Below are 26,501 nucleotides of genomic sequence, written 5' to 3'. Positions count from 1 at the left end.
TGGAAACATAAAATAGTAAAGTGGTCAAATATAAATAAAAAAATTCAATATCTAAACTCATTCCTTTCCTTAAAAAAAATAGCATAAAACAAAAACAAGATACCTCAAGTCATTGCGTTTATTCTGAGCAAGATTTCAATATCATATGTATCAGTATTATAAAATCTAAGTTGTTGATTTTATTCTTTTCATGGTAGAATGTCCACATGTATTTTCAGTTTGAGCAATATTTCAATATACTATATTTTCTATGAATATAATTAATAATTGATTTTGACTGTATGATCAAAAATTCAAAATAAGAATAAGTAGGAATTATCTAGTTGATTTTTAAAACTAGTTACTAATTTAGTAAGAAAATATGTACTAATAAATATAAATTATAAAATTACTTTTAAACCTTCTAGTTTGCCTTTACAAAACATAATTAACATAATACATATATATTAATAAGTTTAAGCAATATTTCAGTATACTTTATCATATGATCAAAATAAGAACAATTAGAAAATATTTTTTTTCATTTCTAATACTGGTTTCTAATTTAGTAAGAAAATTTTTACAAATAAATATAAATTATAATAAAAAAAATACCATTTATGCTTCTAATTTGATTTTGGAAAACATAATTATTATTTTTGGAAATAAAAACACAATTAACATATTATAAATATTTGATCAAATTAACATAAACCATATAATAAAAATACTAGAGCAGCCTGATCCCATCTTCACGGAAGAGACTGTTTAGTGCTTCTGCTTTTGTGTACTTGATTTACAGAGCAAAACTAAAAGAAATCAGGAAAGTTTACATGAATGTACTTCTTTTCTTTTCTTTTTTTTTGATGAAAACATGAATGTACTTCTCATGAGAAGAATAAGCGTAACAATTTGAGTTTAGTTGTTCATATTTAAAATATTAACAAAACTATCTCATAACTTACAGCACACAAAATTTGACAGCAATATTTCTAAAAACGCATTCACTGAGAATGTGTATACATATATATTTTTTTTTTACAGTAAAATCTGTAGACTATTTTATTAATTTAAAAAGTTACAAATTAGCTGCTTGATAAGATTAAACAAAAATTGTCTTACAAAGTACTCAAATACAAACAAATTAAAAACGCACAGTAGTATATGCATCCTATGAACACAATTTTAATCATCCTTATTTGATGAAAATGATAGAAGCTTATTGATGATTTCCTCTGTGCGTATAGTTGTCCTGCTGGGAGACTTCATCTTAGAAAGCACTAAATCAAATCAGACCGAGAACTGAATCAACCGGATCAGAACAGTCACCACTCAAAAGTTCTAATGGAGACACTGAATTAAACCAAACCGGAAACTAAATCAATCAACCTGGAACAGTCACCACTCGAAGATTCCAATAAAAAGCCGCCAATGTCGGAAGCAAAAAAAAGAAGGAAGAAGAGAAGGAGAAAAAAAAGAGCACATAAACAAAACTCAGTACAAGCAACATATAAAGTACTTCAACTATATATACAGCTCATTCCATCCACTCTTCCATTGCCAAAGAGGGAAAGATAAGCTCAAGAAAAGAGAGGCAAAGGCGAACCGCTTGTTTTGGATAATAAAACACCTCAGAAGAACGATGCGAAGAGCGATAACCAGATCCACAAAGCGAAAGCACCAAGAAACGATGATCAGATCCGCCAGATGGAAGCATCAACTCGAACGACAACGGAGCAATGAAGGGTTGAACACTGAAAATGTATTGTAAATACATTGATATAGTATTCTGCGCAGCGCAATGAATATTGTTGTATTGTTGACAAATTCATGTGGGCTTTCTTTTCCCAAAAAAACTAGAAAAGAAGAATAAAAAATAAAAAAACCCTGAAACGACAAAAGAGAGGAATAAAAGGATTTCATCGGGCACTATACGAAGAAAGGCTTACAATCACAACTCTTTCTATCACTCTTCTACCGTATTTTTTTCAACTATTACTATTGTAACACTACTTTGTATGCTCCTTGTGATACTATTTTTCTGTACACAGAAGAAGACAGACAGAAATAATTCTGAAGATACATCATATACTCTAATAAAATTCACATTGAAGAGAACCCTACGAAGGTTTCTCTCCCAACGCTCAATAAAAGATCTGTCAAAATCTCATCTAGCCTATGTACCCACTACTTTTTGCAAACATATTAGCATATTATGAAACAGTCAAAATACTGCAAATATTAATCCAATTGCTTTATTTTTACATCTACTCTCAAATGCTTTTTATCAGATTTGAAATCCCGGTGTCAAATCTGATTAATGAGGCAGTCATACTTATCCTTTCTCTGTTATAGCGTCTTGATCTTGTTTTCCAAGCACAGCCTGACAAAACACCAACTTTAGTATCAAAATTGTAAATTGAATATAAGATAGATCTGAGATAGGTAACAAATCCCTATTGAGTTTCAGTTAATTTTTTAACTGCTCATGTATCTCATTGTCCAAGACAAACAAACATACTAAAATGTCTTTCAAGGATGTTGATACTAAAGTTTGCTCAAGCACGATAAAACCGCTCAAATACCATCCAAAGCAACAGTCAAAGAAATTGCATCAAAAGAGCACAACAAATATGTTGATTATTTCGTACTGTCACGTCTTACATGACAAGCTATGCAACAAAACTATATTACCTGTTTAATAAAGGGAGGAGCAGGAGAACTCAATCGTTTCTTCTTGTAAGATTGGTGTGATTCTGCTCCAGTTATATCCTCCTTGATGAAGTTCTGATCCGACACCTCTGAAGAAAGATGAGCAGCTTTCATTTAAACTTCTGGCCATATCAAATCAAGTTAATGACCTTCTCAACTAAACTCAGTGTGGAATAGTACTATAGTTCCACTTTTAGAGTTGCAAGTGCTATAGTTTCTAAAGAGAACAGGACCAACACTGATCTGCTTAGGAGGATTATGCTCGAAAATATTGAAGTTAAAGCCCTCTGATCAGATGTATAGAGGTAAGGTTACCACAACCTTGAATCTGGGTCTGGCACCAGTATTGCTCACTTTGATACAGAACAGTGTGCCAACACAAATCCATACTGTTAAATTTATCACTATTGAAACATACAATTAGCACAATTTTAGTTCCGAATATTTTTGTTCAAATGATTCTTCGACATTCAGATTCAGAGACAACACTCCAGCTAAAGGGTGAAAAAACAATTAATAACTCAAGTACCCATATCTTTTTTTTTTTTAAAGGAAAAAAAAAGAAGACAAAAATACCTTCATATCCATCACCATTCTGAGATGAAGAAGGCAGTTGAGCTTGTGATGTAGATTCCTTTGAATAGCAACAGCGCTCCCTCTTGACAGATTTCCTAGAATAAGAAGGTTGGGGATCTACTACCTGATGGTTTGCTCTGTTTACCTCTTTCCCACCGATGTTTGGTGCAAAGTGCTTGATCCACTGGATCTCAGATAAAGAAAAAGAAGTGTTTAACTTTTGAGCTCCTGGATTGGTTTTCACAAATTTCAGATCCTCCTGGGACCTCTTCTGCATTGACTTGAACTGAAATAGATACAAGTTTTGTAGAGAAAATTAAAAGACAAGCTGTTTACCTTTCTCTTCATAAAAACTTTCACCTGTACTCTCAGAAATTAGGAGTGAGTACAATTGGATACATGACTAGAATCAGGTCATAATCTACCAGTTGGTGTTCTACTGAACATTTCTCGTATGTTTGGCTTAGTTTAAGAATCATCTTTAAGCTTATACAGGCCAAACGATACTTGATATCCAAACCAGTCAGGCAACAACCAATTCTGAGACAAACTATATAGCACTATTTTTGTTTGCGGCTCCCCATCAAGTTAAATACCGTACCATTGCCAATATATACAATTTATGAACTCAAACAGTAGGTACAATTGAATAAACACACGTGTAAAACCTGATACATTTAAAAACTGACAGAAGAATAGTACCTGGTTAGCATTAGACAGGCTTTCAGTTGTGATAGATGAATCCGATTGTTTCTGATTTGTTTGTGACCGGCCAAGTAAATTCATTAAATGGAGATGAAACTGGCTTCCGTTCAATTGATTCACAAAGGAGTCCTCCAGTGAGCTCAGATACAGCATGTGCTTCTCATCTGTCCAGCTGGAGCACCTGGACCCTGCTTTCAGGGGGGGCTGATAAAAGAACCAAACAAGAAAGGAAAACTGTAATTCAAATATTATTCAAAGGATGGCTTTTCTCTTGTGAAACGAATCAACATAACAGAAAAATAGTGGTTATACAAGGGAAAAAGGGAACAACTCTACAAAGGATATAAGACTGAGTTAATGATAGAGAAGTTCGTGCATTTTATGATTTTTATCAGATCCAGTGTATAATACCTACAGGTACTGCAATAAATCTAAGTTCATTTTTTGCTCAATTGCGTAACATGGCCAAATTAAGGACCCAATGTTTTTTTCCAACTAAGCACACAATAAATCTACCAAAAAGTTGCACAAGACCAAACTGAATCAAAAGAATTAGGATAAATAACCTTTTATTTCTTCAACAACAAGCCTTAAATAATAAAAACACCTTAGAACTATTTACCAAAATTATCCGAGTGTTGTCCTCAACAACAAAATGTAAGCTGCTAATATTGTAATAGATGGATAAATGACAACCAAAGCGAAGTTGTTTAAAACAAATTAATTAGAGAATAAATAAACCTATCATCGAGATCGCTATTACCTTGCTCTGTACTTCGCCGCCATCGGACGGTGGAGATAAAGCCGCCTTCATGTCAAACCTATCGCCAATCTAAAACTCGTTCTTCCCTTTTCCTCCGTAAAACAGAACCCTAGTTCGTCTAGATACTCCTCCTACTTGCGCCAACCTCGCCAAAAGTTATAGAAATCAAAGTGAAAACAGAGTACGTAAACCCGGAGAAAGAAGGAAATATATTTTCGCCCTTTTTTTCTTTTCTTGCGAAAAAGATCAAGTAAAAGGGAAGGGATGGGAATTAGACGAGTAAAAGGAGGGTTGAGAACTTGCTTTATCCGTCGTGGCAGCACTTTTACACGTGGCTTAAATATCGCAATGGGGCCGCGTGGCGCATGGTTGTTCAATTTCTAGTGGCTTAGAGCCAGATATTTTTCGGACAAGTATCCTCTCCAATATTGTAGAAGATACCATTCACTTTACGTTTTGAGATTAACTCCCATCCGCTTCGAGATTCGGGATATCGCAGAGAGAAATATTACTGGGCTTAGACATTCGTGTCAAGATAAAAATAACGGTCCAGATCCAATAATTCTAAAAGATATCCTATTACGGTACCTGAGAGGTTCTGATTCATATTTTTCGAATGCCGTCTTAAAATGTAGATATTTTTAGCGGCGCCAAAAAAATCTGACCCTTCCCACAGCGAGCTCGTATCCTCTGCATTAACTCAAAAAATAATCTTTTGAGTTAATACATATCGACCGTCCGATCATCTTTAAGATTCGTGGAAATTAGGTCCAAACAAATATTAAAGACCCTATGTTATAGGCATAGGCCGGATGGGCTCCGTTTACAATCAGACGGCCTGTATGCATTAACTGAAAAGATTCTCTTTTGAGTTAATGCAGACGATGCGGGCTCACAGACAGCATGACGTGGCAGATGGGCATCGAAATTATTGGGCTGGCGAACTCCTGTTCAAACGCGGATCTCAATGCAAATTGAACGGCTGAATGGGCCCGGATGTCACTTCTGAGGAATAAATTATAAATACCCCTTATGATTCAGATATTCCCATTCAGGGCCTCATCGTTTAATCCGAAGTTTTTGTACATCTGGGGCAATATATATTTTTAAATGACATGAGGTCACTTGAGTAAAGTAAAAGAATTTATAGGAACAAATATTCAAACGAAAATGCAAGCTTTCAATGATATTGCTTATTTTTTTAGTCAATTCACGATACTTAGATTGGCGGAGAATTTCACATCACTACTTAAATATCTCATTTAAACTTCAGATGCCCTGGTATTGATTTCGTATTTTGTTTGTATTTTATTATTTTTTAAGATGTAAACAAGATATTTGAATCGCAATAAATCTAGCTAGGACTTTGGCAAATCATAGCATATCAATATTCTACGGGCCTTAGAAGTCTGAGATTACCCACGAAGGCACTCTATAATATATAAATCTATAATATTCAAAATATCACAATATCTCAACATCCCATGGTACCATATGCACGGAACTTATCATAATAAAAAATATTATATATATTTACTTTGCTATGGACCGATTAAATTGATCACATATAAATAATTCAAATAACCATCACTACACTTATTACCATTGTACATGGAATTTTCGTCAGCCCAAAGGACGATCAATATTTATTAAAGCTGCATTTTTTGAACCGGTGAGTTTTTAACCGGAAAGGAGATCTCAAACCGGTGACCGGTTTGAACAATTTTCAAAATCCTGCGCAAAAGTGGGTAGAATTTAAAATTTATTTATTTTTTGGATATTAATAAAAATTTCGGCTCATTATATGTACACGATAATACCTTTTTATAGTTTAAAATAAATTAAATTTTAAAATGAGAGCTCACTTTAACGAGGTGCAATTGAAATCAATTCATTTTAAAATATATAACCTTAATACATTTATTCAAAATTAAAATTATATCCAAATTTCATAAAATTACGGTTTAAACTTAAATTTAAATCCATCATAATTTATTAAGAATCAAATATATATTTTCTTCTTTTGGTTCTAATTTACCATGTAGATTTAGTCCAACCGTAGAATCAATATCTTAAATAAAACCATACTTCCACCAAAATAACTAGAGGCTTAACCCAAGTATTCTTTAAATACAACAGTTACATATGCTGTAACAGCAAAACAATAGCGGTTTAGTGGTAAAGTGCTTTATTCTCAACTAAGAGCATCTCCAATCCAGCAATTGAAAAGAGATTGCTAAATAACAATTATGAAAATTATAGAAATTAAGCAATCCACTCCTACATTGGTACAATCAATAAAACAATTGAGAATGAAACACTTGACCAATAAGAATTAAACATTTGGCCAACTCATCTTTAGAAAATAATTTCTTATTAAACAATTATTTCCAACAATTGCTAAATAAGCAATAGTCATACAACCCAGCAATTACAAAAACAATTGACACATCAGTATAAGCAATTACAAAAACAATTGACACATAGCATGCGACAAAAAACTGGATTAGAGAGGAGTAAAAGAGAAGGGATGGGAATTAGAGAGGATCAGAGGAGAAAAAGGATTATCCGTCGTGGCAGCACTTTTACACGTGGCTTAAATATGTCAGATGGGACGCGTGGCGCATGGTTGTTCAATTTCTATTGGCTAGTGCCAGATATTTTTGGGACAAAGTATCCTCTCCGATATTGTAAAAGATTCTCTACAATTTACGGTTTGAGATTAACTCCCATTCGCTCTGAGATGTGGGCTAACGCAGGGAGCAGTATTATTGGGATTTGAGATTCGTGTCAAGTTAAAAAAGACGGTTTAGATCCAATAATTCTAAAAGATACCCTATTACGGTACCGGAGAGGATCTGAATTCATATTTTTCAGAATGCCGTCTTAAAATGTAGATATTTTTTTCCCTCTCAAAAAAAAATGTAGATATTTTTTGCGGCGCCAAAAAATCTGACCCTGCCCCCCAGCATGACGTGGCAGATGAGCATCGAAATTATAAATTCGTATCCTCTGCATTAACTCAAAAGGGAATCTATTGAGTTAATGCATCTGGACCATCCGATCTGCTATAAACTGTGCGGACTAGATTCGCACTAACATTAAGGCTCCTGTGTTAAAATCAGACGGTCATAGTGGTTCCATTTAAAATCAGACGATCGAAATTCATTAACTCAAAAGATTTCCTTCTGAGTTAATGCAGAGGATATGTGTTCCGAAATTACTGGGCTGGCGAGCTTCTGTTATTGAATGATCCTGTTCGAGCGCGGATCTCAATGCAAATTGAACGGTGGAATGGGCCCGGATGTCACTTCTGAGGAATAAATTCTAAATACCCCCTTATGATTCGGATATTCCCATTCAAGGTCTCATCGTATAATCCGAAGTTTTTGCACATCTGGGGCAATGTATATTTTAAATGACATAAGGTCACTTGAGAAAAGTAAAAGAATTTATAGGAACAAATATTCAAACGAAAATGCAAGCTTTCAATGATATTAATCAATTCACGATACTTTGTTAGCTTATAAGCAGTATTATTGTTTTTATAAAGCATTTGTATAATTAGATTGCCAGAGAATTTTACATCGCTACTTAAATATCTTATTTAAACTTCAGATGCTCTGCCAGCTCTGGTATTGATTTCGTATTTTGTTTATATTTTATTATTTTTTTAAGATGATTTTTGTAAGTCTTGTATAAATTAAGGTCATCTGTGAAGAACGGTCAGTCGGTCATGTTCCTTTGTTTCGTTTGATAAACAAGATATTTGAATCGCAATAAATCATAGCATGTCAATATTCAACGGGCCTTGGCCACGAAGTCACTCATTTTATTATTTTTCCACAAGTTGCAATGATAGTTATGACTATAAATCTATAATATTCAAAATATCACAATATCTCAACATCCCATGACACCATGCACGGAACTTATCATAATAAAAAAATATTATATATATTTATTTGATTCGAATATGATATGCATCAAATTCAATGAAATTTTGCAACGTCTTTATAATTTTTATTTGATATTGTATTGAACTTTTAATTATGATAATAATAATAAAATAAAGAATCTTCCTTTGACAGATTAAATTGATCACATGTAAATAATTCAAATAACTATCACTGCACTTATTACTACTCATGCAACTTTAATAAACATCAGTCGACTTCCTTTGAGCCGACCAATATTTATACTCATTATATGTACGCAATGATACCTTTTATAGTTTAAATAAATTAAATTTCAAAAGGAGAGCTTACTTTGGCGAGGTGCAATTGAAATCAATTCATTTCAAAATATATAACCTTAATAACTTTATTCAAAATTAAAATTATATCCAAATTTCATAAAATTACGGTTTAAACTTAAATTTAAATCCATCATAATTTATTAAGAAACAAATATATATTTTCTTCTTTTGGTTCTAATTTACCATGTAAATTTAGTCCAACCGTAGAATCAATATCTTAAATAAAACCATACTTCCACCATAATAACTAGAGGCTTAACCCAAGTATACTTTAAATACAACAGTTACATATGCTGTAACAGCAAAACAAGAGTGGTGTAGCGGTAAAGTGTTTTATTCTCGACTAAGATGTAAGGTTTCAAGTTACGAATGTGACAGAAAACTGGATTTTTGGTGCTTTTTGGTCTTGGTCCATTAATTAACATGTCCGAATCAACCAGTTTCAGCCCAAAACCGATGGCTGAAATTGACCGAAACAGACTGCTTCAGCCCGAAACTACTGAAACAAAACAGTTTCGGTCCAAAACCGAGTGAGACCGAAACTGATGAATTGAAATACTTGATGTTCTGGATAGATAGCCCGAAACACTATTTCGAACCCCCAAAACAGAGGCCGAAATAGAAAATTCTTTCGAGCAGTTTACTTTCATAGTGTCCTATACATCAGAAATGTTTTTTTTTTAAAACTTGGTAGTAGCTACCAAGGTTTGTGAGGGAGAATCGAACTCTCGACCTTTGACTATAACAACTCTAGGATATTTTTCTAGCCAATTGTGCTACCTCTCCTTTCTCTATACATCAAAAATGTTTAGAGTAGTTTACTTTTAATAGGTTTTCTTTTTTTCTTTTTCTTTTTTTCCTTTTTGAAGTACTTATAGCTGAAAACTGATGATGTATGTTGTTAACTTTGGAAAATAAATGAAAGCAGACAACTCTACTTGGGTGGCTATTTTTGAAATAAAAGATAGCCACTGCAATTACCGATTTAGCAAAGACATTGCAATTTTAGAGTTGAATTATATTGGAAGTTAATATCAAGTACAGAGTGCTCCACTGATTTTCAAACCTCTGAAATTTGCGAAGAACATCAACGACAATAATTAAATCAAAATTAGGACAAACATTTTACTATCAAGTTCACTAGAGAACATTTATTTATTAGAACTTAATTCAATAAACTGGTACTAGCGCTAGAGAAACAAACTTAATTACATAATTTGTGTCATTAAAGATGTGTTAAATTGACGGAACTATTTTGTGAACTTCCAGAGTATATCACTTCTTCAGCTCCTCCCCAAAGACTTCACAAATTTTAGAAGTAAATTCCGAACAATTAAACAAAATTGAAAATTTTCGCACTTCTTATTTTCTAAAATACCAACACTTTCACATATTATTTACATTACAGAAGGCGAAATAATCACAAATTATATTCATATTATACCAAATCATGTTTTAGATCTTCCCAAATCAATTCTGGATTCTGAATTTGTACTATAACTGATAGCACGAGAATCTGCTTAATAAATAGCACTGTAAGTGTCAAAAAGGAACCACAACAACAAATCCCACCTAGGTGCACCGGTCATGTTCCCCGTGGTGCACGAATCATGGGTGGAGCAAAGTAGGTAATACAAACAACACAAATTTTAAAGCCCCTCTATTCTACTCTTTTGAAAACCCCAAAACAACTAAAAACAAAACCCTACATACAACACTCAAGTTGAACAAGCCAGTCACCCAAGTCGAGCTCTTATAGTTTATTAGCACCGCACCATAACCCATCCAAAATCAAATTAAGCAAGATCCATAGATACATTATTTTCTCATCTAGCTGTTTGTTGTTGTTGTTGGGGTTGGGGTTGGGGTTGGCATGCTGCCTGTAACGCTTGACTTGGCAACATATATTTGCTTCATTCTTCCAGTACCTGTACCAAAACTCTTGTCCTGACCAGAACCCTGCTTCCTCCCATGGTTGTATCCACCCCTTCGGTGCCATTCATTCTTCCCTCTTCTATCAATCACTGTCGCATGCTGCCCCTTAACCGTGGTAGCTGTGTTACCAGCAGCAGTACTTTTCTCACTTGAACTAACCACGGAAGTTGTAGGTGTCGGTTTCATAATGGGCTTTGCAGAGCTATTTTCGTCATGACTTAGTCGAGAAGGCAATATAGGCTGAGCACTAACGGTACTAGTGGCTGATACAGAACGTTCCACCAGACTGAGTTCATCAGGGAATTGTGGGGCCCGGCGGTTATCAGAATGTACAATGGCTGGGGTTTCATGGAAGTGGGACCCATTGTTGGCAGGTTGATTTTGGCGGTTGTGCCCCAATTGGAGATCCATTTGGTGTTGCTGAAGTGGTGGCACTGAGTGTGGTCCAGAGTGCAGGGGAGGCGGTCCTGGTGGCATGTGAGGCCAGCATGCTTGCATTGGCATGTCCCCTGTTGGCTGCATCAACATATGATTTACATTTACAGTCATATAATATTTAACAGAATATTTTTATTTAATCGGAAAAAAAAATGTTTACATAACAGTTTAATTTTGGCAGGCAGATTTTTCCCTGTTTCTTTGATCAAGTATGATCTACCAACCTGAAAGGGAGAAATATCGAACATAGGCAGCTGCATGAGAGGTGAGGTGGGCCTTAAATGCTGAATCTGACCCTGTCCAGGGACCGGCATGCCCTGAGAGACACCAGCCCCTGGCCCCAAGTTCTGGCAGTTGACATCACCCTGTCCAACAGGAGCAACTGAATGGGTGTGGGGCAACTGCTTCCATTCTGGGTGCTTATCTGTTGGAATGTATGCAGCAGGTCCCACAAAACTCAGCCCAACCTGACCAAACTGCCCAACAGGCGTGAAGTGGTTGTATACCACCATGTGTGGTGGGGCCTGAATCCCTCCTGGTCCAATGAACGGACCACCATACCCAGCAGGAGGACGGTAGTACGAGTCAACACCTGATGGGTGGGGCCCAGACCAGGTTCCCAGCTGTCCCCCTGCAGCAGTCCTCTGTGCATGGTTCTGTGCAGCAGACTCATCATGGGGCCCAAAGGCAAAGATATGATGGGACCCACCAAGCATTGGGTTCATCTCAAAACAAGAGAAGTGGGATGGTTGTGCACCGGGAAATTGAGAGACCATTGCATTTGGACCGGAAGATTGAGGACTAGGTAACGGGGGCCACATGGTGAGTGATGGAGTATCAACGGAGAGGTCGGCTGGGAGGGCCACTGTTAAAGAGGAGGATTCTTCAGTTCCTGTTGATTGACTGGATGCATCCCGGCCAGTTGTCTCACCTATCAAAATGTTTTAGACTTGTTAGCAAAGCTTAGTTGTCCAGTAATATGCTTCTGATTAATTAAAATGAACATCAAAGCATCGCATATGCACCCAAAAAAAAGGTGGACAAAAAAGCCACTATCTGATTCTTTCATTTCGGTCATGCCTTTATCCTGAAGAGACTGAAACAAGAAAAACCATTTATGACTCCACTTGATGCAAGTGCAAGATAAAATACTACCTGGCACCAAGTGTGAACATACACCAAGCCTATTTCACAGTTATAATGTTGATGTTTTCTTCTTTAGTTTTTTATTTTTTATTTTTAGACCAAAGCTAGGATACATGGTAGAGGGCTGGGTCCACCAATACATACTTCGAAAAAAAATGTATTGTCATCAGCCATGGTAACCCCAGAGCTTAAGAATCCTGACCTGGAGTCAACCCAGGGGTATCAGCACTGCAAACATTCTTCTGCTCTGCAGGCATAGTAGCATCAACAACTGTGCCAACAGTCACCTCATCATTGCTAATGGCTGCAACTGCGACAGCCGAAGCAGCAGCTTCAGCTTCATCCTCAGCCTCTTCTTCCAAACTCACAACCACAGGCTCTTCTGATGTTGCCTTTCCTTTGTCGTACAAATGCATTGGTGGCAACTCTGTCTTACTTGGTGGGGCAGGCCTAGACGAACCCGGAGCACCTAGCCCATTGGGTGCTGCTGTTCGGCTGACTGGAATCATCGGAGATGAAGTTACCCCTCCTAGGTTTTTCAAACAATAAAAATTATAACATACAAACAAATCAGCAGAAGCAACAAGTCGAACGCGATGTTAAGTAAGAAGCTGACACCATATACTAATGAAAAAATAGAACAGACAAAAAGAAGTTGCAGTAGCTCAACATCAGGTATGCCAACCAATATATATAAGGGATGACTAAAACAGTACAGTGGCCTCAGTATGAAACTATTCTAGGAGGTTAGGTGCTGCTCACATCTTCTACCCGAACAATCTAAAGGCTTACTGGTGTCAAATTCAAGTTTACTTGCTCTGTGTGTTTTAAATGAAGTTCACAAAAGAATTGGGACTTGTCAAGGTAACATAACATGAACCGATTTTACTAACCAAATTGAATTTTCTCTCCTGCAAGAAAGGAATTGATAGGGCTAGGTTTCTGCTGAGCTGAAATTATGGGCTTGCTGGGCTCCAAAGAGAAGGTCATGGCGGCCGATTGCTGCTCAATCTGTACTGGCTTCATTGCTTCCTCCAGCTGTGATTGGGTCAAGGGCATAACCTGAAATGGTTTAACGAACTTCAGCAAGAACAAGATTCTCCAGTTTCAATGCAAAAATATGATCTAGGGTTACTTTCTAATCATTCTCCCACTGTGGCTGAAATAAACCCATACTGGACCAAACCAACAGGAATAATGTGTGCAATCATTATGCTTTTAAATACACTTAAATATTAAATCATCCAAATCAACAAGTATGAATATCCAAAAACAAAACTCTTAGGGTGATTAGCTTTAATTGCGTAACATGAAACAGATAGACATACAAAAACTCTTAACCTGCTGATTTGTATGTGAACTTTCCCAAGAACCTAAATCCAGAGGCTTATCAGCCACAGTTGTTCCTTCAAATGATAGCCCTGTCTCAATCTTCGTAGGCTGGCTAGTCCTGGAAGCGGTTTTAATTCAGACCACAAAGAAGGATTGAGAAATTTGCAATAGCCCGTCGACAGTGCAGTTAGTAGAAAGCCCTCTATTTACACAGTTTGACATTAAAAGGGTATCGGCTTAGAACCTAGATTGGAAAACTATTCTGGTATGCAAAGAATACCTTTGTCATGTCAGGTATTCTGAAAATTCGATATAAAACTACAACTCTCTGGTATATGTAATTTTATATCAAATTTTCAGGTATCTGATCTTATAGCTTTTATCAAAAAAAAGAAAGAAAGATGTACATGTATAGGTCATTCCTCTATTAAAAAGATCCAAGATGTATTTTTATCAAGTCAATAGTGACATAAAGATTCATATAATGAGGACCACTGGAACAGGACCCAAAATTGGCGGGGCTGATTTACCAGAATTTAGGGCAATTGTTACTTCACTAAAATGTTGGACACAATAATAAATATTTGCTGTTATAAAGAAAGATCCTTTTGTTCAAATAGCGAAATGTGAAAACAGAGGAAATCTTATGTGTGTTTGCACAAGTACTTATTGAAAACTCCATATATATGTTAAAATGAGGTACAACACATACTTCAAGGAGCTTGAGGCAGCATCAGGTTCAGGAAGCTTCTGGGCTGGTATGCCCATTGGTGGTAGAGATTTCGATGTCGAACTCCCATTCAATTGAACAGAAGGCTGCACTTTTGAAAGGTTCCTCCCTGTGGATTCAATGACCTCTTTGGTTGTTCTGTTATAATTGGACCCGACAGAACGAACTACTGGTCCAGGGTTCTGCTTACGAGACACCTAACATGTACAGGAAGAACAAACAAATAAGAATGGGGGGGGATAAAAACAAAAGATGCTAGCTGGTAAGAGTATATACATGTTTCGAATAAGTTTGGACTATTTAAATCTTATTTTTCTAGTACTCTGGTCTTGTATAAAAAGGACAGTCATTCGACATTCAGTTATGGCAAAATGCATGGGAGGAAAAGGAATACCAGATTTTTACCATTACCATGCCAGCCAGGTCCTGTAGCAGCTCAATCCAGTCTCAAATAGCATGAAATAATAAAGACATACCTTCTGCATTCTTAGCTTGGGCCTAATTTCTTTCTCCTTTTCTCGCTCCCTTTTTTCTCTTCTATCATTCAGCATCTGCTTCTTTGATCTCACTTCAATAAATCCATCAGCATCAGTTGGCACCTCAATTCCAGGCTGCTCAAAAACTCTAACAACTCCGCTTCCTAGGACCTCATCCTTAGGTCGGGGGTTATCCTTTGCACCACTAACATTCTCCCCATTTCTCTCATAAGTCCTCTCTTGATTAGACAACTCACCAACTGGCTTCTCTCTCCTCTCACTGTTATCCCTAACCCTAAATTCAGCTCTTCTGACATTCCTGCGGGCCCGCCGATAACCACCTCTTAAGTCCTTACGGGAGATCTCCGAACCAGAAGGTGTAAATCGATTGGATTCTCTAGGATTACTATTATAATTATTATTATTAGATCCATATCTCCTTCCTCGTGCACCATTCGACCCAATTACAGGTCCTTCTGAGCCATTAGAACCCCTCATTGCATTACTGCTGGATTGTAACTGAACCTGGACTTCCTTGTTACCAGATGTTAGTGAGGTCCTTCCTTTCAGTTCCTCAGATTCTTTGCCTCGGCTTTTTATTGTAGGTACATTTGACTGAGAAGCTTGTATTATGTTCTTTTGGGATAAATTTACTGAAGTTCCTGGGTTTGTCTGCAAAGTTGAATTACTGGAAGTTTGATTCTGATTCACCGTATAAGAATTAGAGGGTCCAGCAGGGTGGACAAATGATTGAATAGCTTGAGTAGGTACCGGGGTGATGCCTTGGGACACAACTGAAGATGCATACCGCAACTGACCAAACTGGAAAAGAGGAGCGGATGAAGAGTGCATTTGAGGCATAGATGGCGACATCTGTGTATGCAAATGGATTGGCATTTGTATCGATCCAATTTGAATGGCTGGTATAGGAGTCGGTATAAGGGAAGGTCCAGAAAACAAACCAAATTGAAGATTAAGAGGCACCTCGGCCTGAGAAGACACAGCTTGGCTAGATGATGGAGGCATGATAGGTTTTACAGGGGGCACAATTGGAGTGGGCAATCCTGACACTTTCACCAATTTATCCTGAGAAGGCATGAGTGGGGAACTGATTGATTTTATCGGTTGATCAAGAGACAAATTACGTACTGCCTTCTCTGTTTCCCCAAGGATTGTTCTTTCCTCAACGAGTACATTAATAGGATCCTTCACAGCAGCACTGGGGCCTGAGTGCATTTCAGCCACCTTTTGGCTTTCAAATTCACTGTTGTTGCAGGGGATCTGCACCTGCACACCCTCGTCAAAACCAAGAATGATTTGCTCTGCCTCCCCAGCTACACCCCCGAAATCCTGCTGCAAGTCATGGTTTGCATCAGCCCCTTCAATCACTCCCACCACATCCCCTTCCTCTTCCTCCCCTTCATACTCAACTGGATGGTTCATCACATCAGCATTCTCCTCTGGGCCCCACTCTTCATCCTCTACATCAGTGATTGCATTTGACAAGTCTGATGCTCTGTCTATCTCGCCATTCTCGTTGTATGATTGTGGTGTCTCAGCGGAAGTTGGTGGAGCCGGCAAGTCTCCACTCACATCCATCTCATCATGTGAAACATGCGGAGGTGACACGGGGGGACTGGAAACAGAAAGTGAAGATTGTGAGCCGCACCTTGCACTATCCTTATCTTCTGATTGCACCATGTGGGTAGCTGTACTAGCAACAAGAGGCGCATCTCTTTCAACTAATGATGGTTCAGTTACGTGTGATTGAGAAGCCTCCTGATACACATCCGCATAACTTGTCCCCATTGAATGCACATCATCCCTGCCAATTGTTGATGATGAGGAACTGGGACCTGTTCTCTCAGTAATTGGGCCCCTGTACATAGAGTTGACAGCAGGAGGTGGGAGCACACGTGGCTGGCTTGAGCCGTACCGGTATCTCGTGAACGCAGAAAAGCTTCCGCTTGTATCATATTGTGCATGTGGACTCCCTGCAGAATTGCTAGGTGAAGCCCACCCTGCATCCCCAAACCGATCTCCTTCCAGATAATCGGATTCAAAATCCGGCTGAGGCCTGTTGAAACCAGGATTGTTCTCCCATCTCTGCATCCTCATGCTATCGTAGGGTTGTTGGTCTTTCCTACCGTAGCTCCTCCTGACAGGTCCTGGTCCAAAGACATCTCGCCGTGCTGGAGCAGCACCCATACCAGGACTTCGGTACGGATACTCCTGGTCTTGGAAAGTGTTACGAGTCCCAGTATATGGATGGCTCTCTCCTCTGTCCAATAAGGAAGAGTTATCGTTGCTGACGACATCCCTCGTATTAGACCACCTAGATGCAGTACCAGAATTGATGCTGGTATCAAAATACCTATTTATAGAGGAAGAATCTGAAGAGCCAGTGTCCAGACGCTCAGCTGGCCTATCACCATCCTCTCTATCACCAAAACTCGCACCAGCAACTGGCACATCTTTAGGCTCCAATTGAACAGTAGTGCTATCTTTGTTTTCTCCATGTGCATGGGCCTCCACTCGACGCCTTGCGATTCTCGCCTCTAATTCTAACAATTTCTGCCTTGCAGCCTCCTTTCTCCTCTCTTCTTCTAACATAATTCGCCTTCTCTCTTCCTCTCTAGCAACCCTCTGCTCCTCAGCCCGTCTGGCAGCCTCAAGCTTCTCCTGCTCAGCCAGCCATGCAGCCCTCCTCGCCTCTTCCTCTTCCCTTGCAAGCCTCTCTCGCTCCTCCCTCACTATCCTCTCTCGCTCCTCCTCCTCCCTGTGGGCCATCTCTAGAGCACGGGCACGCTCCTCCATGACCCGTTGCCTCTCCCTCTCTTGCAATCGCAGAATCTGGTCTAGCTCGGCCTCAAATGATTCCCTAACTGGATCATGAAATTCAGTAGGCTTTTGCATGTCCTTTTTCTTTTTCAGTACCTTTACATTGACCTCTCCAATGTCATCAAGATCCTCCAAGTATGAAACTGGTTTGGCTGGGCCCAAGGTTGTGTGTTTCTCTCTCCTAAGATCTAATACATCACTGGCCCTAAGACCCTTACTACTGTTGAGGGGAGAAACATATGGCTTCGGACCAGAATTGTTCTGATATATATTTCCTCTGTGCCAACCAGTTGAATGTTCTTCAGCACCCATATGATTGTATGTCTGAGTCACTGTGTCCCGCTTCGAATGCCAATCCCGGTTTCCACTGTACATGGACTGAGTGTTATTTCCTCTCCCAGCACTGTATGGCCTGGTGTCATTATTTCTGTCTGACTCATGGGCCCCGTATCGATCCCCTCTCGGATTCACTGCAGGCGATCTCCACATATTGTCCCGGTTATCTTTATTAGCATAGGCAGAATATTTCCCAAAAGGATCACCTCTGTAAACCTCCTTTGATGCGCCTGCTTCCACACCACGGACACTGGTATCATGAACTGCTTCATGTTTTGCATTTCCACTGAGGTCTCTTTCAGGTAGACTGAGACCTATTTTACGTTCGTCTTCTTCCCAATCAGACTTATAGCCTACCCGCGGCAGACCTGATAAAGGCTCGTCTGCCTTCCTCTGTTTTTCCAAACCAGCACCCTCCCCTGTATCTGACGATTTGCCTGGACCACTGCGTGGAGGCCTCATTTGTGGCCGCATATCCATTAACACGGGAGACAGAGGCCTCCTCTCCGACCCTTCTTCACCAGTAACCTTCTTCTTCTCAATCCGATTTGAACCGTCTCGTTGTTTGGAAGGAGGCGTGTAGGTGGCAGCTCGTAGAGTTGGGAAATCTTCTCCCTTCAAGATAACAGCTTTATCAATAACACCTTGTGATGTGGATGCAGGCAGACTGGGCCCCCCTGGCCGAGAACCGGTACCTGGATCAGGAACTGGAGAATCCTTAAGGACAGCAGGCTTGGTCCATCCCATAGTGGAGGAACCGGGTCCGTGCCCCGGACCCTGTCGACCAGGAATCGAGTTCGAATTATTCGAGTCAAACCTCTCATGTTCCTTCCTAAGAGAAGGTAGATTCAAGGGGGGCGGTACAGAGAGCTTGGGCGCAGCTTTAGGTCGGGAGAGAACGACCATCCCTCCACCACCACCTGAATTGCTGGCATGGCGACCATATCGAGGGGCATGGGGCCCACCGGCGGTGGAGGTATTACCACCGCCGGTGGAGACGGAGGAGTTTCGGCCGTACGATCTGTTTAGGTTAACAGGTACGAACTTGGCTGGGTGAGCCATGGATCGTTAGAGGTGGGGAGGGCAGGAACCAAAACTGCATGTAGAGAGGGAGAAACCCTAGCTAGGGTTAGGGTTTCGTCAGGAGAGCCGGTGGATCGATTGGAGAAGAGAGAGGCAGGAAATGGAGAGAGAGAGAGAGAGAGGAGGGGGGTGTGGGGGCACGAGAGGAAGAGAAAACGCAAATCTAAAGACGACTTGAGTCGGGTTGATTGATCAGGAGTTCAGGACCGACTCGCTGCGGAGTCCGCATCGTCTGCATTAACTCAAAGGAGTATTTTTAAGTTGATATATCTTCTCTTCTCGCCTGTCTTATTTTAAAGCTAATTTAGCAGGGGTGAAAACGGAGCGGATAGCTGATACATATCCGCTTCCATCAGATAAAGAGCGGATACGAATACAGATACGGATAGTAAATAGATATCAAAATTCAAAATTAAATCCGTTTTAAAACAGATACGAAACGGAAAATTCACTGATACGGATTCGAATACATATATAAAATAAATAATAATCGGATAATTAAGATATATGAACTTTTAAGATACAAAATACTAATTATTAGACATAGAAATAATTATAATTTTTTTATTAATTTATATATTACATTTAAATAATCATAAAAATTCTAATTTATTGAATGAAGTTATAAAAAATTAAAGGCTTAACATTAAGAATAAATTAAATACTATAGTTACTACAATATAACACAAAAAAAATGTTGGTGGAGTGATTAAAGGTTTTGCCTTGGCGCTAGGAGATCCCAAGTTCGAATCATGCCTCATGCAATAAAAATTCACATTTGCGTTGGTGTATGCGCGGTTCACAGCTGCAGCTTGGCTCATGGTCGCGCCACACATTCACAGGCGCTAACATTGTGGGAGACAGTTGTGAAGCGGAGAACTTAAAAAAAATCAAGTTGTTCCGGATATGTCGTCAAATTTAGTCTCACAATTTGTATTGAAACACGTGACTATTGGTATATAACCATTCTACTTCAATAGATAGCGGAGAAATTGCGGATTCCAAATAATATTAATAAGATTGGAGCCTTTCCGAAATTATCCGGATCCGTTTGATTCGAATTCGAAGCGGATATCCGTCGGATAATCCGGCTCCGTTTACACCCCTAGCCACAACTTATTGCTCATGGGCTCTTTAATATTAATGCAGACAAAGTTTGCACGAATCTTAAAAACAATCGAACGGTCCATATACATTAACTCAAAAGATTCTTTTAAGTTAATGCAGAGGATACGAATTCCTTGCTGTGCCCGTCCTCTACAATACATTAACTCAAAAGATTCTCTCTACTTCCGTGGTTCCATCTTGTTTGGAAAAAAAAACCAAACCATTTTATCTAAAATTTATCGGTTCGATTGAAAACCAAATAAACCGGATTCAACGAACACCCTTCCTGTCTCGAATTTTGTTATCTTTATTGAGGTCTTGTGTTATGGGTTAAACAGAGGAAAAAAAAATAGGATGTCTTTTTAGTGTCATTGTAAAAAAAATCAATCTAAAGCTTTGGTGCAAATATTATCAGTATAGAGCTTTATTCTGGTTTTAGAAAAAGGGTTTTAATTACTAAGGGCCCGCTTGGCAAGAGTGGAATAGAGGAATTGAGTGAAAAAGATGTCCTATTCCCGCCGAACAAGAGAAGAAGTGAGTGGAATTGGGAAATTAAGAATAGTGGAATTGAGTTTGAACTTTTGCAGTCAAACCCTTGTTTTTTGCATTTTGGTCCCTCCTCTATTCCTCTATGAGCCAATTTATTATTCCATGGGAAGGGTGGAATAGAAGAATTAGCTTTTCTCAAGAGATAGATTTAGCTCGTTTACCAATGTTCTTTCACTCTTTCACTATTTTACTCTTCTACCATTAACCGAACACGACCGGAATAGTGAAGAATTGAAGCTTATGCCAAATTTCACTTTTCCTCACTATTCCTCTATTCCAATTGTTTGCCGAACGGGCCCTTAGGGTATGTTTGGTTGGAGTAAGAATAGACTATTCTTAGAACAAGGTTGCTCGAAATAGCTTGTTATTTGTTTGAATGGAGTTGAATAGCTAGAATAATGAATTCAACTCTTTTGTCTTATTAGAATACATATTCTTACAAAAAGTTGAATTTGACTATTCTAATAAGATAAAGGGGAAATTAGATCCATACCACTCCAAAACGGTGAATTTAGAAAAATACCACCCCAAACTTTCTGTTTTGCTAAATGCCACTCCAAATCACATTTATTAAGAAAATTGCCACAAATACCATATAAATATATAATTTTAAATAAACAATTTACAATAGAAGTGAACTGACTGAAATAGCCTTGAAAAATTAGAGAACGAAATGCAACTTATGGTCCTAAATTACTACCCCAATAAAAACACATCTCAGAATTTCAAACTCGGTCTATCAGCACACTCTGATTACGGACTAGAAATAAGCCACAACAATGGTGACACGTGGCAACCAGTGCACGTGTATTTGGGGACATGGAGGTGTTTAGTAATGGGACATAGAGAAGCTTGATGCACCAAGCTGTGCTTGGTTCAGAGGAAAGGATCTCCATGGCAAGCATCCATGGATTCTTTATGGATGAGAAGGTGGGAGCTTTGAAAGAGCTAGTGGACGAACAACACCCAAAAAGGTACCGAGAGAGCAGCTTTAGAGACTTCTTGGAATTGTCCTTCTTGAACGAACAACACCTAAACCTTGCCTCCTCTCCTCCTTTCCGTGGCACTGTCCTCCTTGGACGCGAATTCGTTTGGATCAGATCAGGTATGGTGGAGACAAAGAGAGGAGACGAGTGAGGGTGGGGGTTTAGACGGGTGAGGGTGAGGAGACGAATTATTTTGATGTTTTTTTTGGATTGGATCGGACTTAATAGGTTACTGTGAGGGTATTTTTGGAATATACAAAAATACTACTCAAAATACAACATATTATGTTTATTTTTTATTACAAATGTATACAAATTTGGTATTTGTGACAATTTTCTTAATAAATATAATTTGGAGTGGCATTTAGTAAAACAGAAAGTTTGGAGTGACATTTTTCTAAATTCACTCGTTTTGAAGTGACATGAATCTAATTTTCCCTAAGATAAATGGCAAAAAAGTTATTTTAATTATTCTTATTCTGCAATCAAATATACCCGAGAAGTTTTGGAAGAAAAGGTGGGCTCAGTTCTTGGGCTTGGAAAAGGCCAAGGCGGTTGAATTCGCATCTCTGAGATATCTCATATCTTGCGTGACTTTTTGAAAAATCTTAACCGTTACAATACGTTCTGTGCGAATCTCAAAGTTCAAATAATACTGGCCCCCTACGTCACCCCGAATAGGCACCGGACACGTGGGTCACGCAAAATTTGATATTTCAAGTACAAGTGTTGTTTTCAGTTATAACTTATGATGGAATTTTTACTGTTTTGTAGCTCGGTCTTTATCACTCTGAAACCGTGTGTTTAGGGTTGTAAGAGTCGAGCCGCATTAAGTGAGGCAGAGTTCGAAAATGTTGGCTCTTGGTTCTCGGAGCTGAGCCGAATTAGCTCTCTAGTAACTTGGTTTTCACTTCTCACAATTTCTGCAATGTTAAATACCAAATCAAAATATAATGAATCCAGATCAGCTCGTTAACTGACAGAGTCGGAACAAGCCGCCAAGTTCAAATTCGTCAGATGATGTATTGAGGTGGAACAAGCCAGTTCATTTTCAGCTCGAATCTGTAAGCTTTTTTCGAGCAACCAATTTTTTCAGCGCTGCTTGTGTTTGTTTTGATGTAGGATTAATGCAAGGTTTTGCTATCAGTTGGTACATCCGTACATGCTAATTGCCTACATGTACAGTCCTTGATTTCAATGAAATCAATCAGACGGATATGCAATCTAATCAATCAGACGAATCAAATTCAGTCTGATATGCAATTGGACAATTTCATTGAACATACTCTCATGTCGAATTCATCAAATTCTCTCCACAAAAAACAATAGGAACAAGATGGGAAGAACAATCAACTCTATTTATCCCCAATTATAATATACATATATACATAGAGTTTATATAATACAAGTATCTTCACAGAGAGCAAGCATAACAGAAAAAAAAACTAAGGTAAAATCTAATTAGTAAGCGGCCTCTTGCCGAGACGCTTGATCTCTCGATCCAAGCGACCTGTGAGCATCAAGCCAAACATCTTGAAATCACAAAACAGAGACCAGAGCGGGTGGCCGAAGGTGGCGGGGGTGTTGAGCTCCACAAATAAGTGGCTGTACCACGCCATCCCATATCCAAACAAGGGGCAGAACATCATCAGCCATAGCCGCCCCGTCAAAGCAGCAAACAAGAAGCACAGGAGTGCACACAGGGTTCCGGCGAAGTGCCACCGCCGGGTCGACGATTTCGAGTGTTGCCCCATGTAAAACCCCCAGAATTCGTCTAAGTTGCGAAATTCCATCCGTCTAAGTTGTCAATCGGAGATCTTGATTCCTGTGGTTTTCTTAAGAAAGGGGAAAGGCCGAAAAGAGATAGAAGGGAATATTAGATGGTGAAGGATGGGGCATTATGCGTACTGTGTGATTGATTGGTTTTCATTAGTTATCGATTTAACCCTTGGCGGTCGAGTCAAAACAGGTGACGTGTGAATTGTGGTGTGTGGACTGACTGGTAGGCTCTCCTTTTCAAAGCCCAACTGCGGAACGGCGTCTCTTTCTTTCCGATTTTTTCATTAATCGAAAATAAAATAAAATAAATATCGGGAAAAGATATCGTTCTACTCCAAAAATTAAAATCTTAAAAAAAAAATGATTTATTCCACCCAGTTACACTTCTGGACTGGATAAACCATCCCATCAAGATTAGTGCTCTGTTAATCTCACTAAGCAGAAAAAAAAAATCTTCAATGGAATAGATTGTCCCGTCCAACACTGTAGTATTTTTTTTTGGTTCATCTAAGAGAGAAAAAAAATTAAAAATGCTACAGTGGTGGACAGAATAATCTATCATGTCCAAAATATTTTTTTAAAACTAAATTGCTAATTAGGGTCAAGACTAACGGGATGGAATGATTTATCCCGTCCAGACACTGTAGCTAAACGGGATAAACCAACTACGGAACGACGTCTCTTCTTTCCGATTTTTTAATTAATCGAAAATAAAATAAAATAAATATCGGGAATGATATCATTCTACTGGAAAATCAAAATCTAGAAAAAACCATCCCGTCCAGATTAGTACTCCGTTAATCTCACTAAGTAGAAAAAAAAAATCTTGGACAGGATAGATTGTTCCGTTCAGCACTATAGCATTTTTTTTTTGGGTTTCATCTAAGAGAATGAAAAAAATAATTAAAAATGCTACAATTGTGGACAAGATAATCTATCCCGTCTAAATTTTTTTTTTTTTAAATTATATCGCTAATTAGGGTCAAGACTAACAGGATGGGATGATTTATCCCGTCTAGACGGGATAAACCATCTCATTTTTCCTAGATTTCGATTTTCCAAAAAACGGTCCCCTTTTGCAATATATATTTTTTATTTTCGATAAATAAAAAAATCAGCTCTTCTTTTATTTTTTTTCCTTGTTTCTTTTTCTAGTTTTAGTTTTGCCCTTTTTAGTCTCCATTTAATAGAATCAAACACGATTTTGAATATTGATCCGCGAAAAGAAAACATGAAAAATGATTTTTTGCGCATATGAGATAAAATATTATATATTTTTTTATATAGATCAGTTGCTAGTTGAGATATATGGACGTTTGGTTGTATTTAGGGGAAATTAGATCCATGCCACTCCAAAATGGTGAATTTAGAAAATACCACCTCAAAGTTTTCATTTTGCTAAATGCCACTCCAAATCTCATATATTAAGAAAAATGCCACCCTATACAAATTATTATACATTTGTATTAAAAAATAAACATAATATATTATATTTTGAGTAGTATTTTCGTATATTCCAAAAATGCCCTCACAGTAACTCATTAAGTCCGATCCGATCCAAAAGAAATGGTGAGCCGTCTCCTCTCTTCCATCGAGCAAGCTCTCCCAGTCGAGTCTTTCCTCTCCTCTCTTCCATCGAGCTAATGGAGATTAATGGAATCAAGGTCCTTGATTTGGGGGAGTTTGACGCAGCCATTGCAATTGTGGCTGACATGGAGACTAATGGAATCAAGGTCACTAATGAAATCCTTGATAGAGTGCTTTCTACTAAACAAGACATTCAATCGACGGGAGGACTGGAAAAATGAGATTTTACTTTTTAAGTATTTCAACCTGATTGATTTTAAATAGTCTGGAGAAGTTTTCCTTGTGCATTAGTGTAAACATTAGCTGTGTGCCTATGTTGCTTCGATTTCCCCTGTGAGCAAAAGGTTTAGTTCCGTCGAGCAAGCTCTCACAGCTTCATTTCTCTAGAAAGGTCGAGCTTGTAAGGAGAAAGATAAATTTGGATGAAGGTTATTTCAGTAACTTCAATATATTATGTTTATTTTTTAATACAAATGTATAATAATTTGTATAGGGTGATATTTTTCTTAATATATGAGATTTGGAGTGGCATTTAGCAAAATAAAAACTTTGAGATGACATTTTTCTAAATTCACCGTTTTGAGGTGGTATGAATCTAATTTCCCCTTGTATTTAACATTTCAGTAATGAAATGGGCTTGCATGCTCCATTAAAAAAAAATAGTTTAGCAAAACAGGAAAAAAAGAGGGTATTCTAAATTGCGAGTAGAACTAGTGTTCTTAAGCTCACCAAAATGTTTGGTGAGCTTTACTCCAAAATCCATTAAATTGGTTTTAAATGACGAATTTGAACCGTTAAAACCCATCTATCTTACGTGTGATACGTCTACATGTGAAATTTTTAAACATTTGAATTAGTTTAGTATAAAACCAATCGGTCAAAATTAAAAGGTTAATAAATTAATTTTAGTGCATTCATTTTTTGAACGTTTTTTGACCGCTTGACTTTATACTAAATTAATTCGAATGTTTAAAATTTTCTCATGTAGACTCATCACTCATAAGATAGACGAATTTTAACGGTTTGGATTCGTCATTTGAAACAGATTTAGTAGGTTTTGGAGTTAAGCTCACCAAAGTGAGAACACCCTAGTTCTACTCCTAAATTGCAGTCGTGACGTAAATCCAGAAGACCGTGATACAACTATTCAATACATCAAAGACTCAATAACTACAAGGTCCCT

General features: G+C 38.1%; 4 protein-coding genes across 4 annotated transcripts in view; all 4 read right to left on the bottom strand.

The window, feature by feature from the left end:
• Positions 1-26,501, bottom strand: part of CEN2 (centrin2) — a 37,907-nt gene that overhangs the window by 4,767 nt on the left and 6,639 nt on the right. The gene's annotated exons all lie outside the window — the stretch shown is intronic.
• On the bottom strand, positions 1,885-5,066 carry LOC144551021 (cold-regulated protein 27-like). Its single transcript, XM_078298803.1, has 5 exons — positions 4,736-5,066; positions 3,970-4,176; positions 3,268-3,553; positions 2,674-2,780; positions 1,885-2,362 (listed from the first exon to the last, which is right to left on the bottom strand). Exons 1-5 carry the CDS (start codon positions 4,784-4,786, stop codon positions 2,315-2,317), a joined length of 699 nt encoding a protein of 232 aa, XP_078154929.1. The 5' UTR covers positions 4,787-5,066; the 3' UTR covers positions 1,885-2,314.
• Positions 10,411-19,523, bottom strand: LOC144551024 (uncharacterized). Its single transcript, XM_078298812.1, has 7 exons — positions 15,051-19,523; positions 14,557-14,771; positions 13,854-13,962; positions 13,406-13,574; positions 12,715-13,041; positions 11,591-12,297; positions 10,411-11,444 (listed from the first exon to the last, which is right to left on the bottom strand). Exons 1-7 carry the CDS (start codon positions 19,287-19,289, stop codon positions 10,824-10,826), a joined length of 6,387 nt encoding a protein of 2,128 aa, XP_078154938.1. The 5' UTR covers positions 19,290-19,523; the 3' UTR covers positions 10,411-10,823.
• LOC144551020 (transmembrane protein (DUF962)) lies at positions 23,292-23,869 on the bottom strand. Its single transcript, XM_078298802.1, has one exon. It carries the CDS (start codon positions 23,743-23,745, stop codon positions 23,410-23,412), a length of 336 nt encoding a protein of 111 aa, XP_078154928.1. The 5' UTR covers positions 23,746-23,869; the 3' UTR covers positions 23,292-23,409.

This window comes from Carex rostrata, chromosome 3 (assembly GCF_964058835.1).
Source record: "Carex rostrata chromosome 3, lpCarRost1.2, whole genome shotgun sequence".
Taxonomy (NCBI): domain Eukaryota; kingdom Viridiplantae; phylum Streptophyta; class Magnoliopsida; order Poales; family Cyperaceae; genus Carex; species Carex rostrata.
Note: the sequence above shows the minus strand (reverse complement) of the source record. Positions and strands in the feature narration are given on the sequence as shown.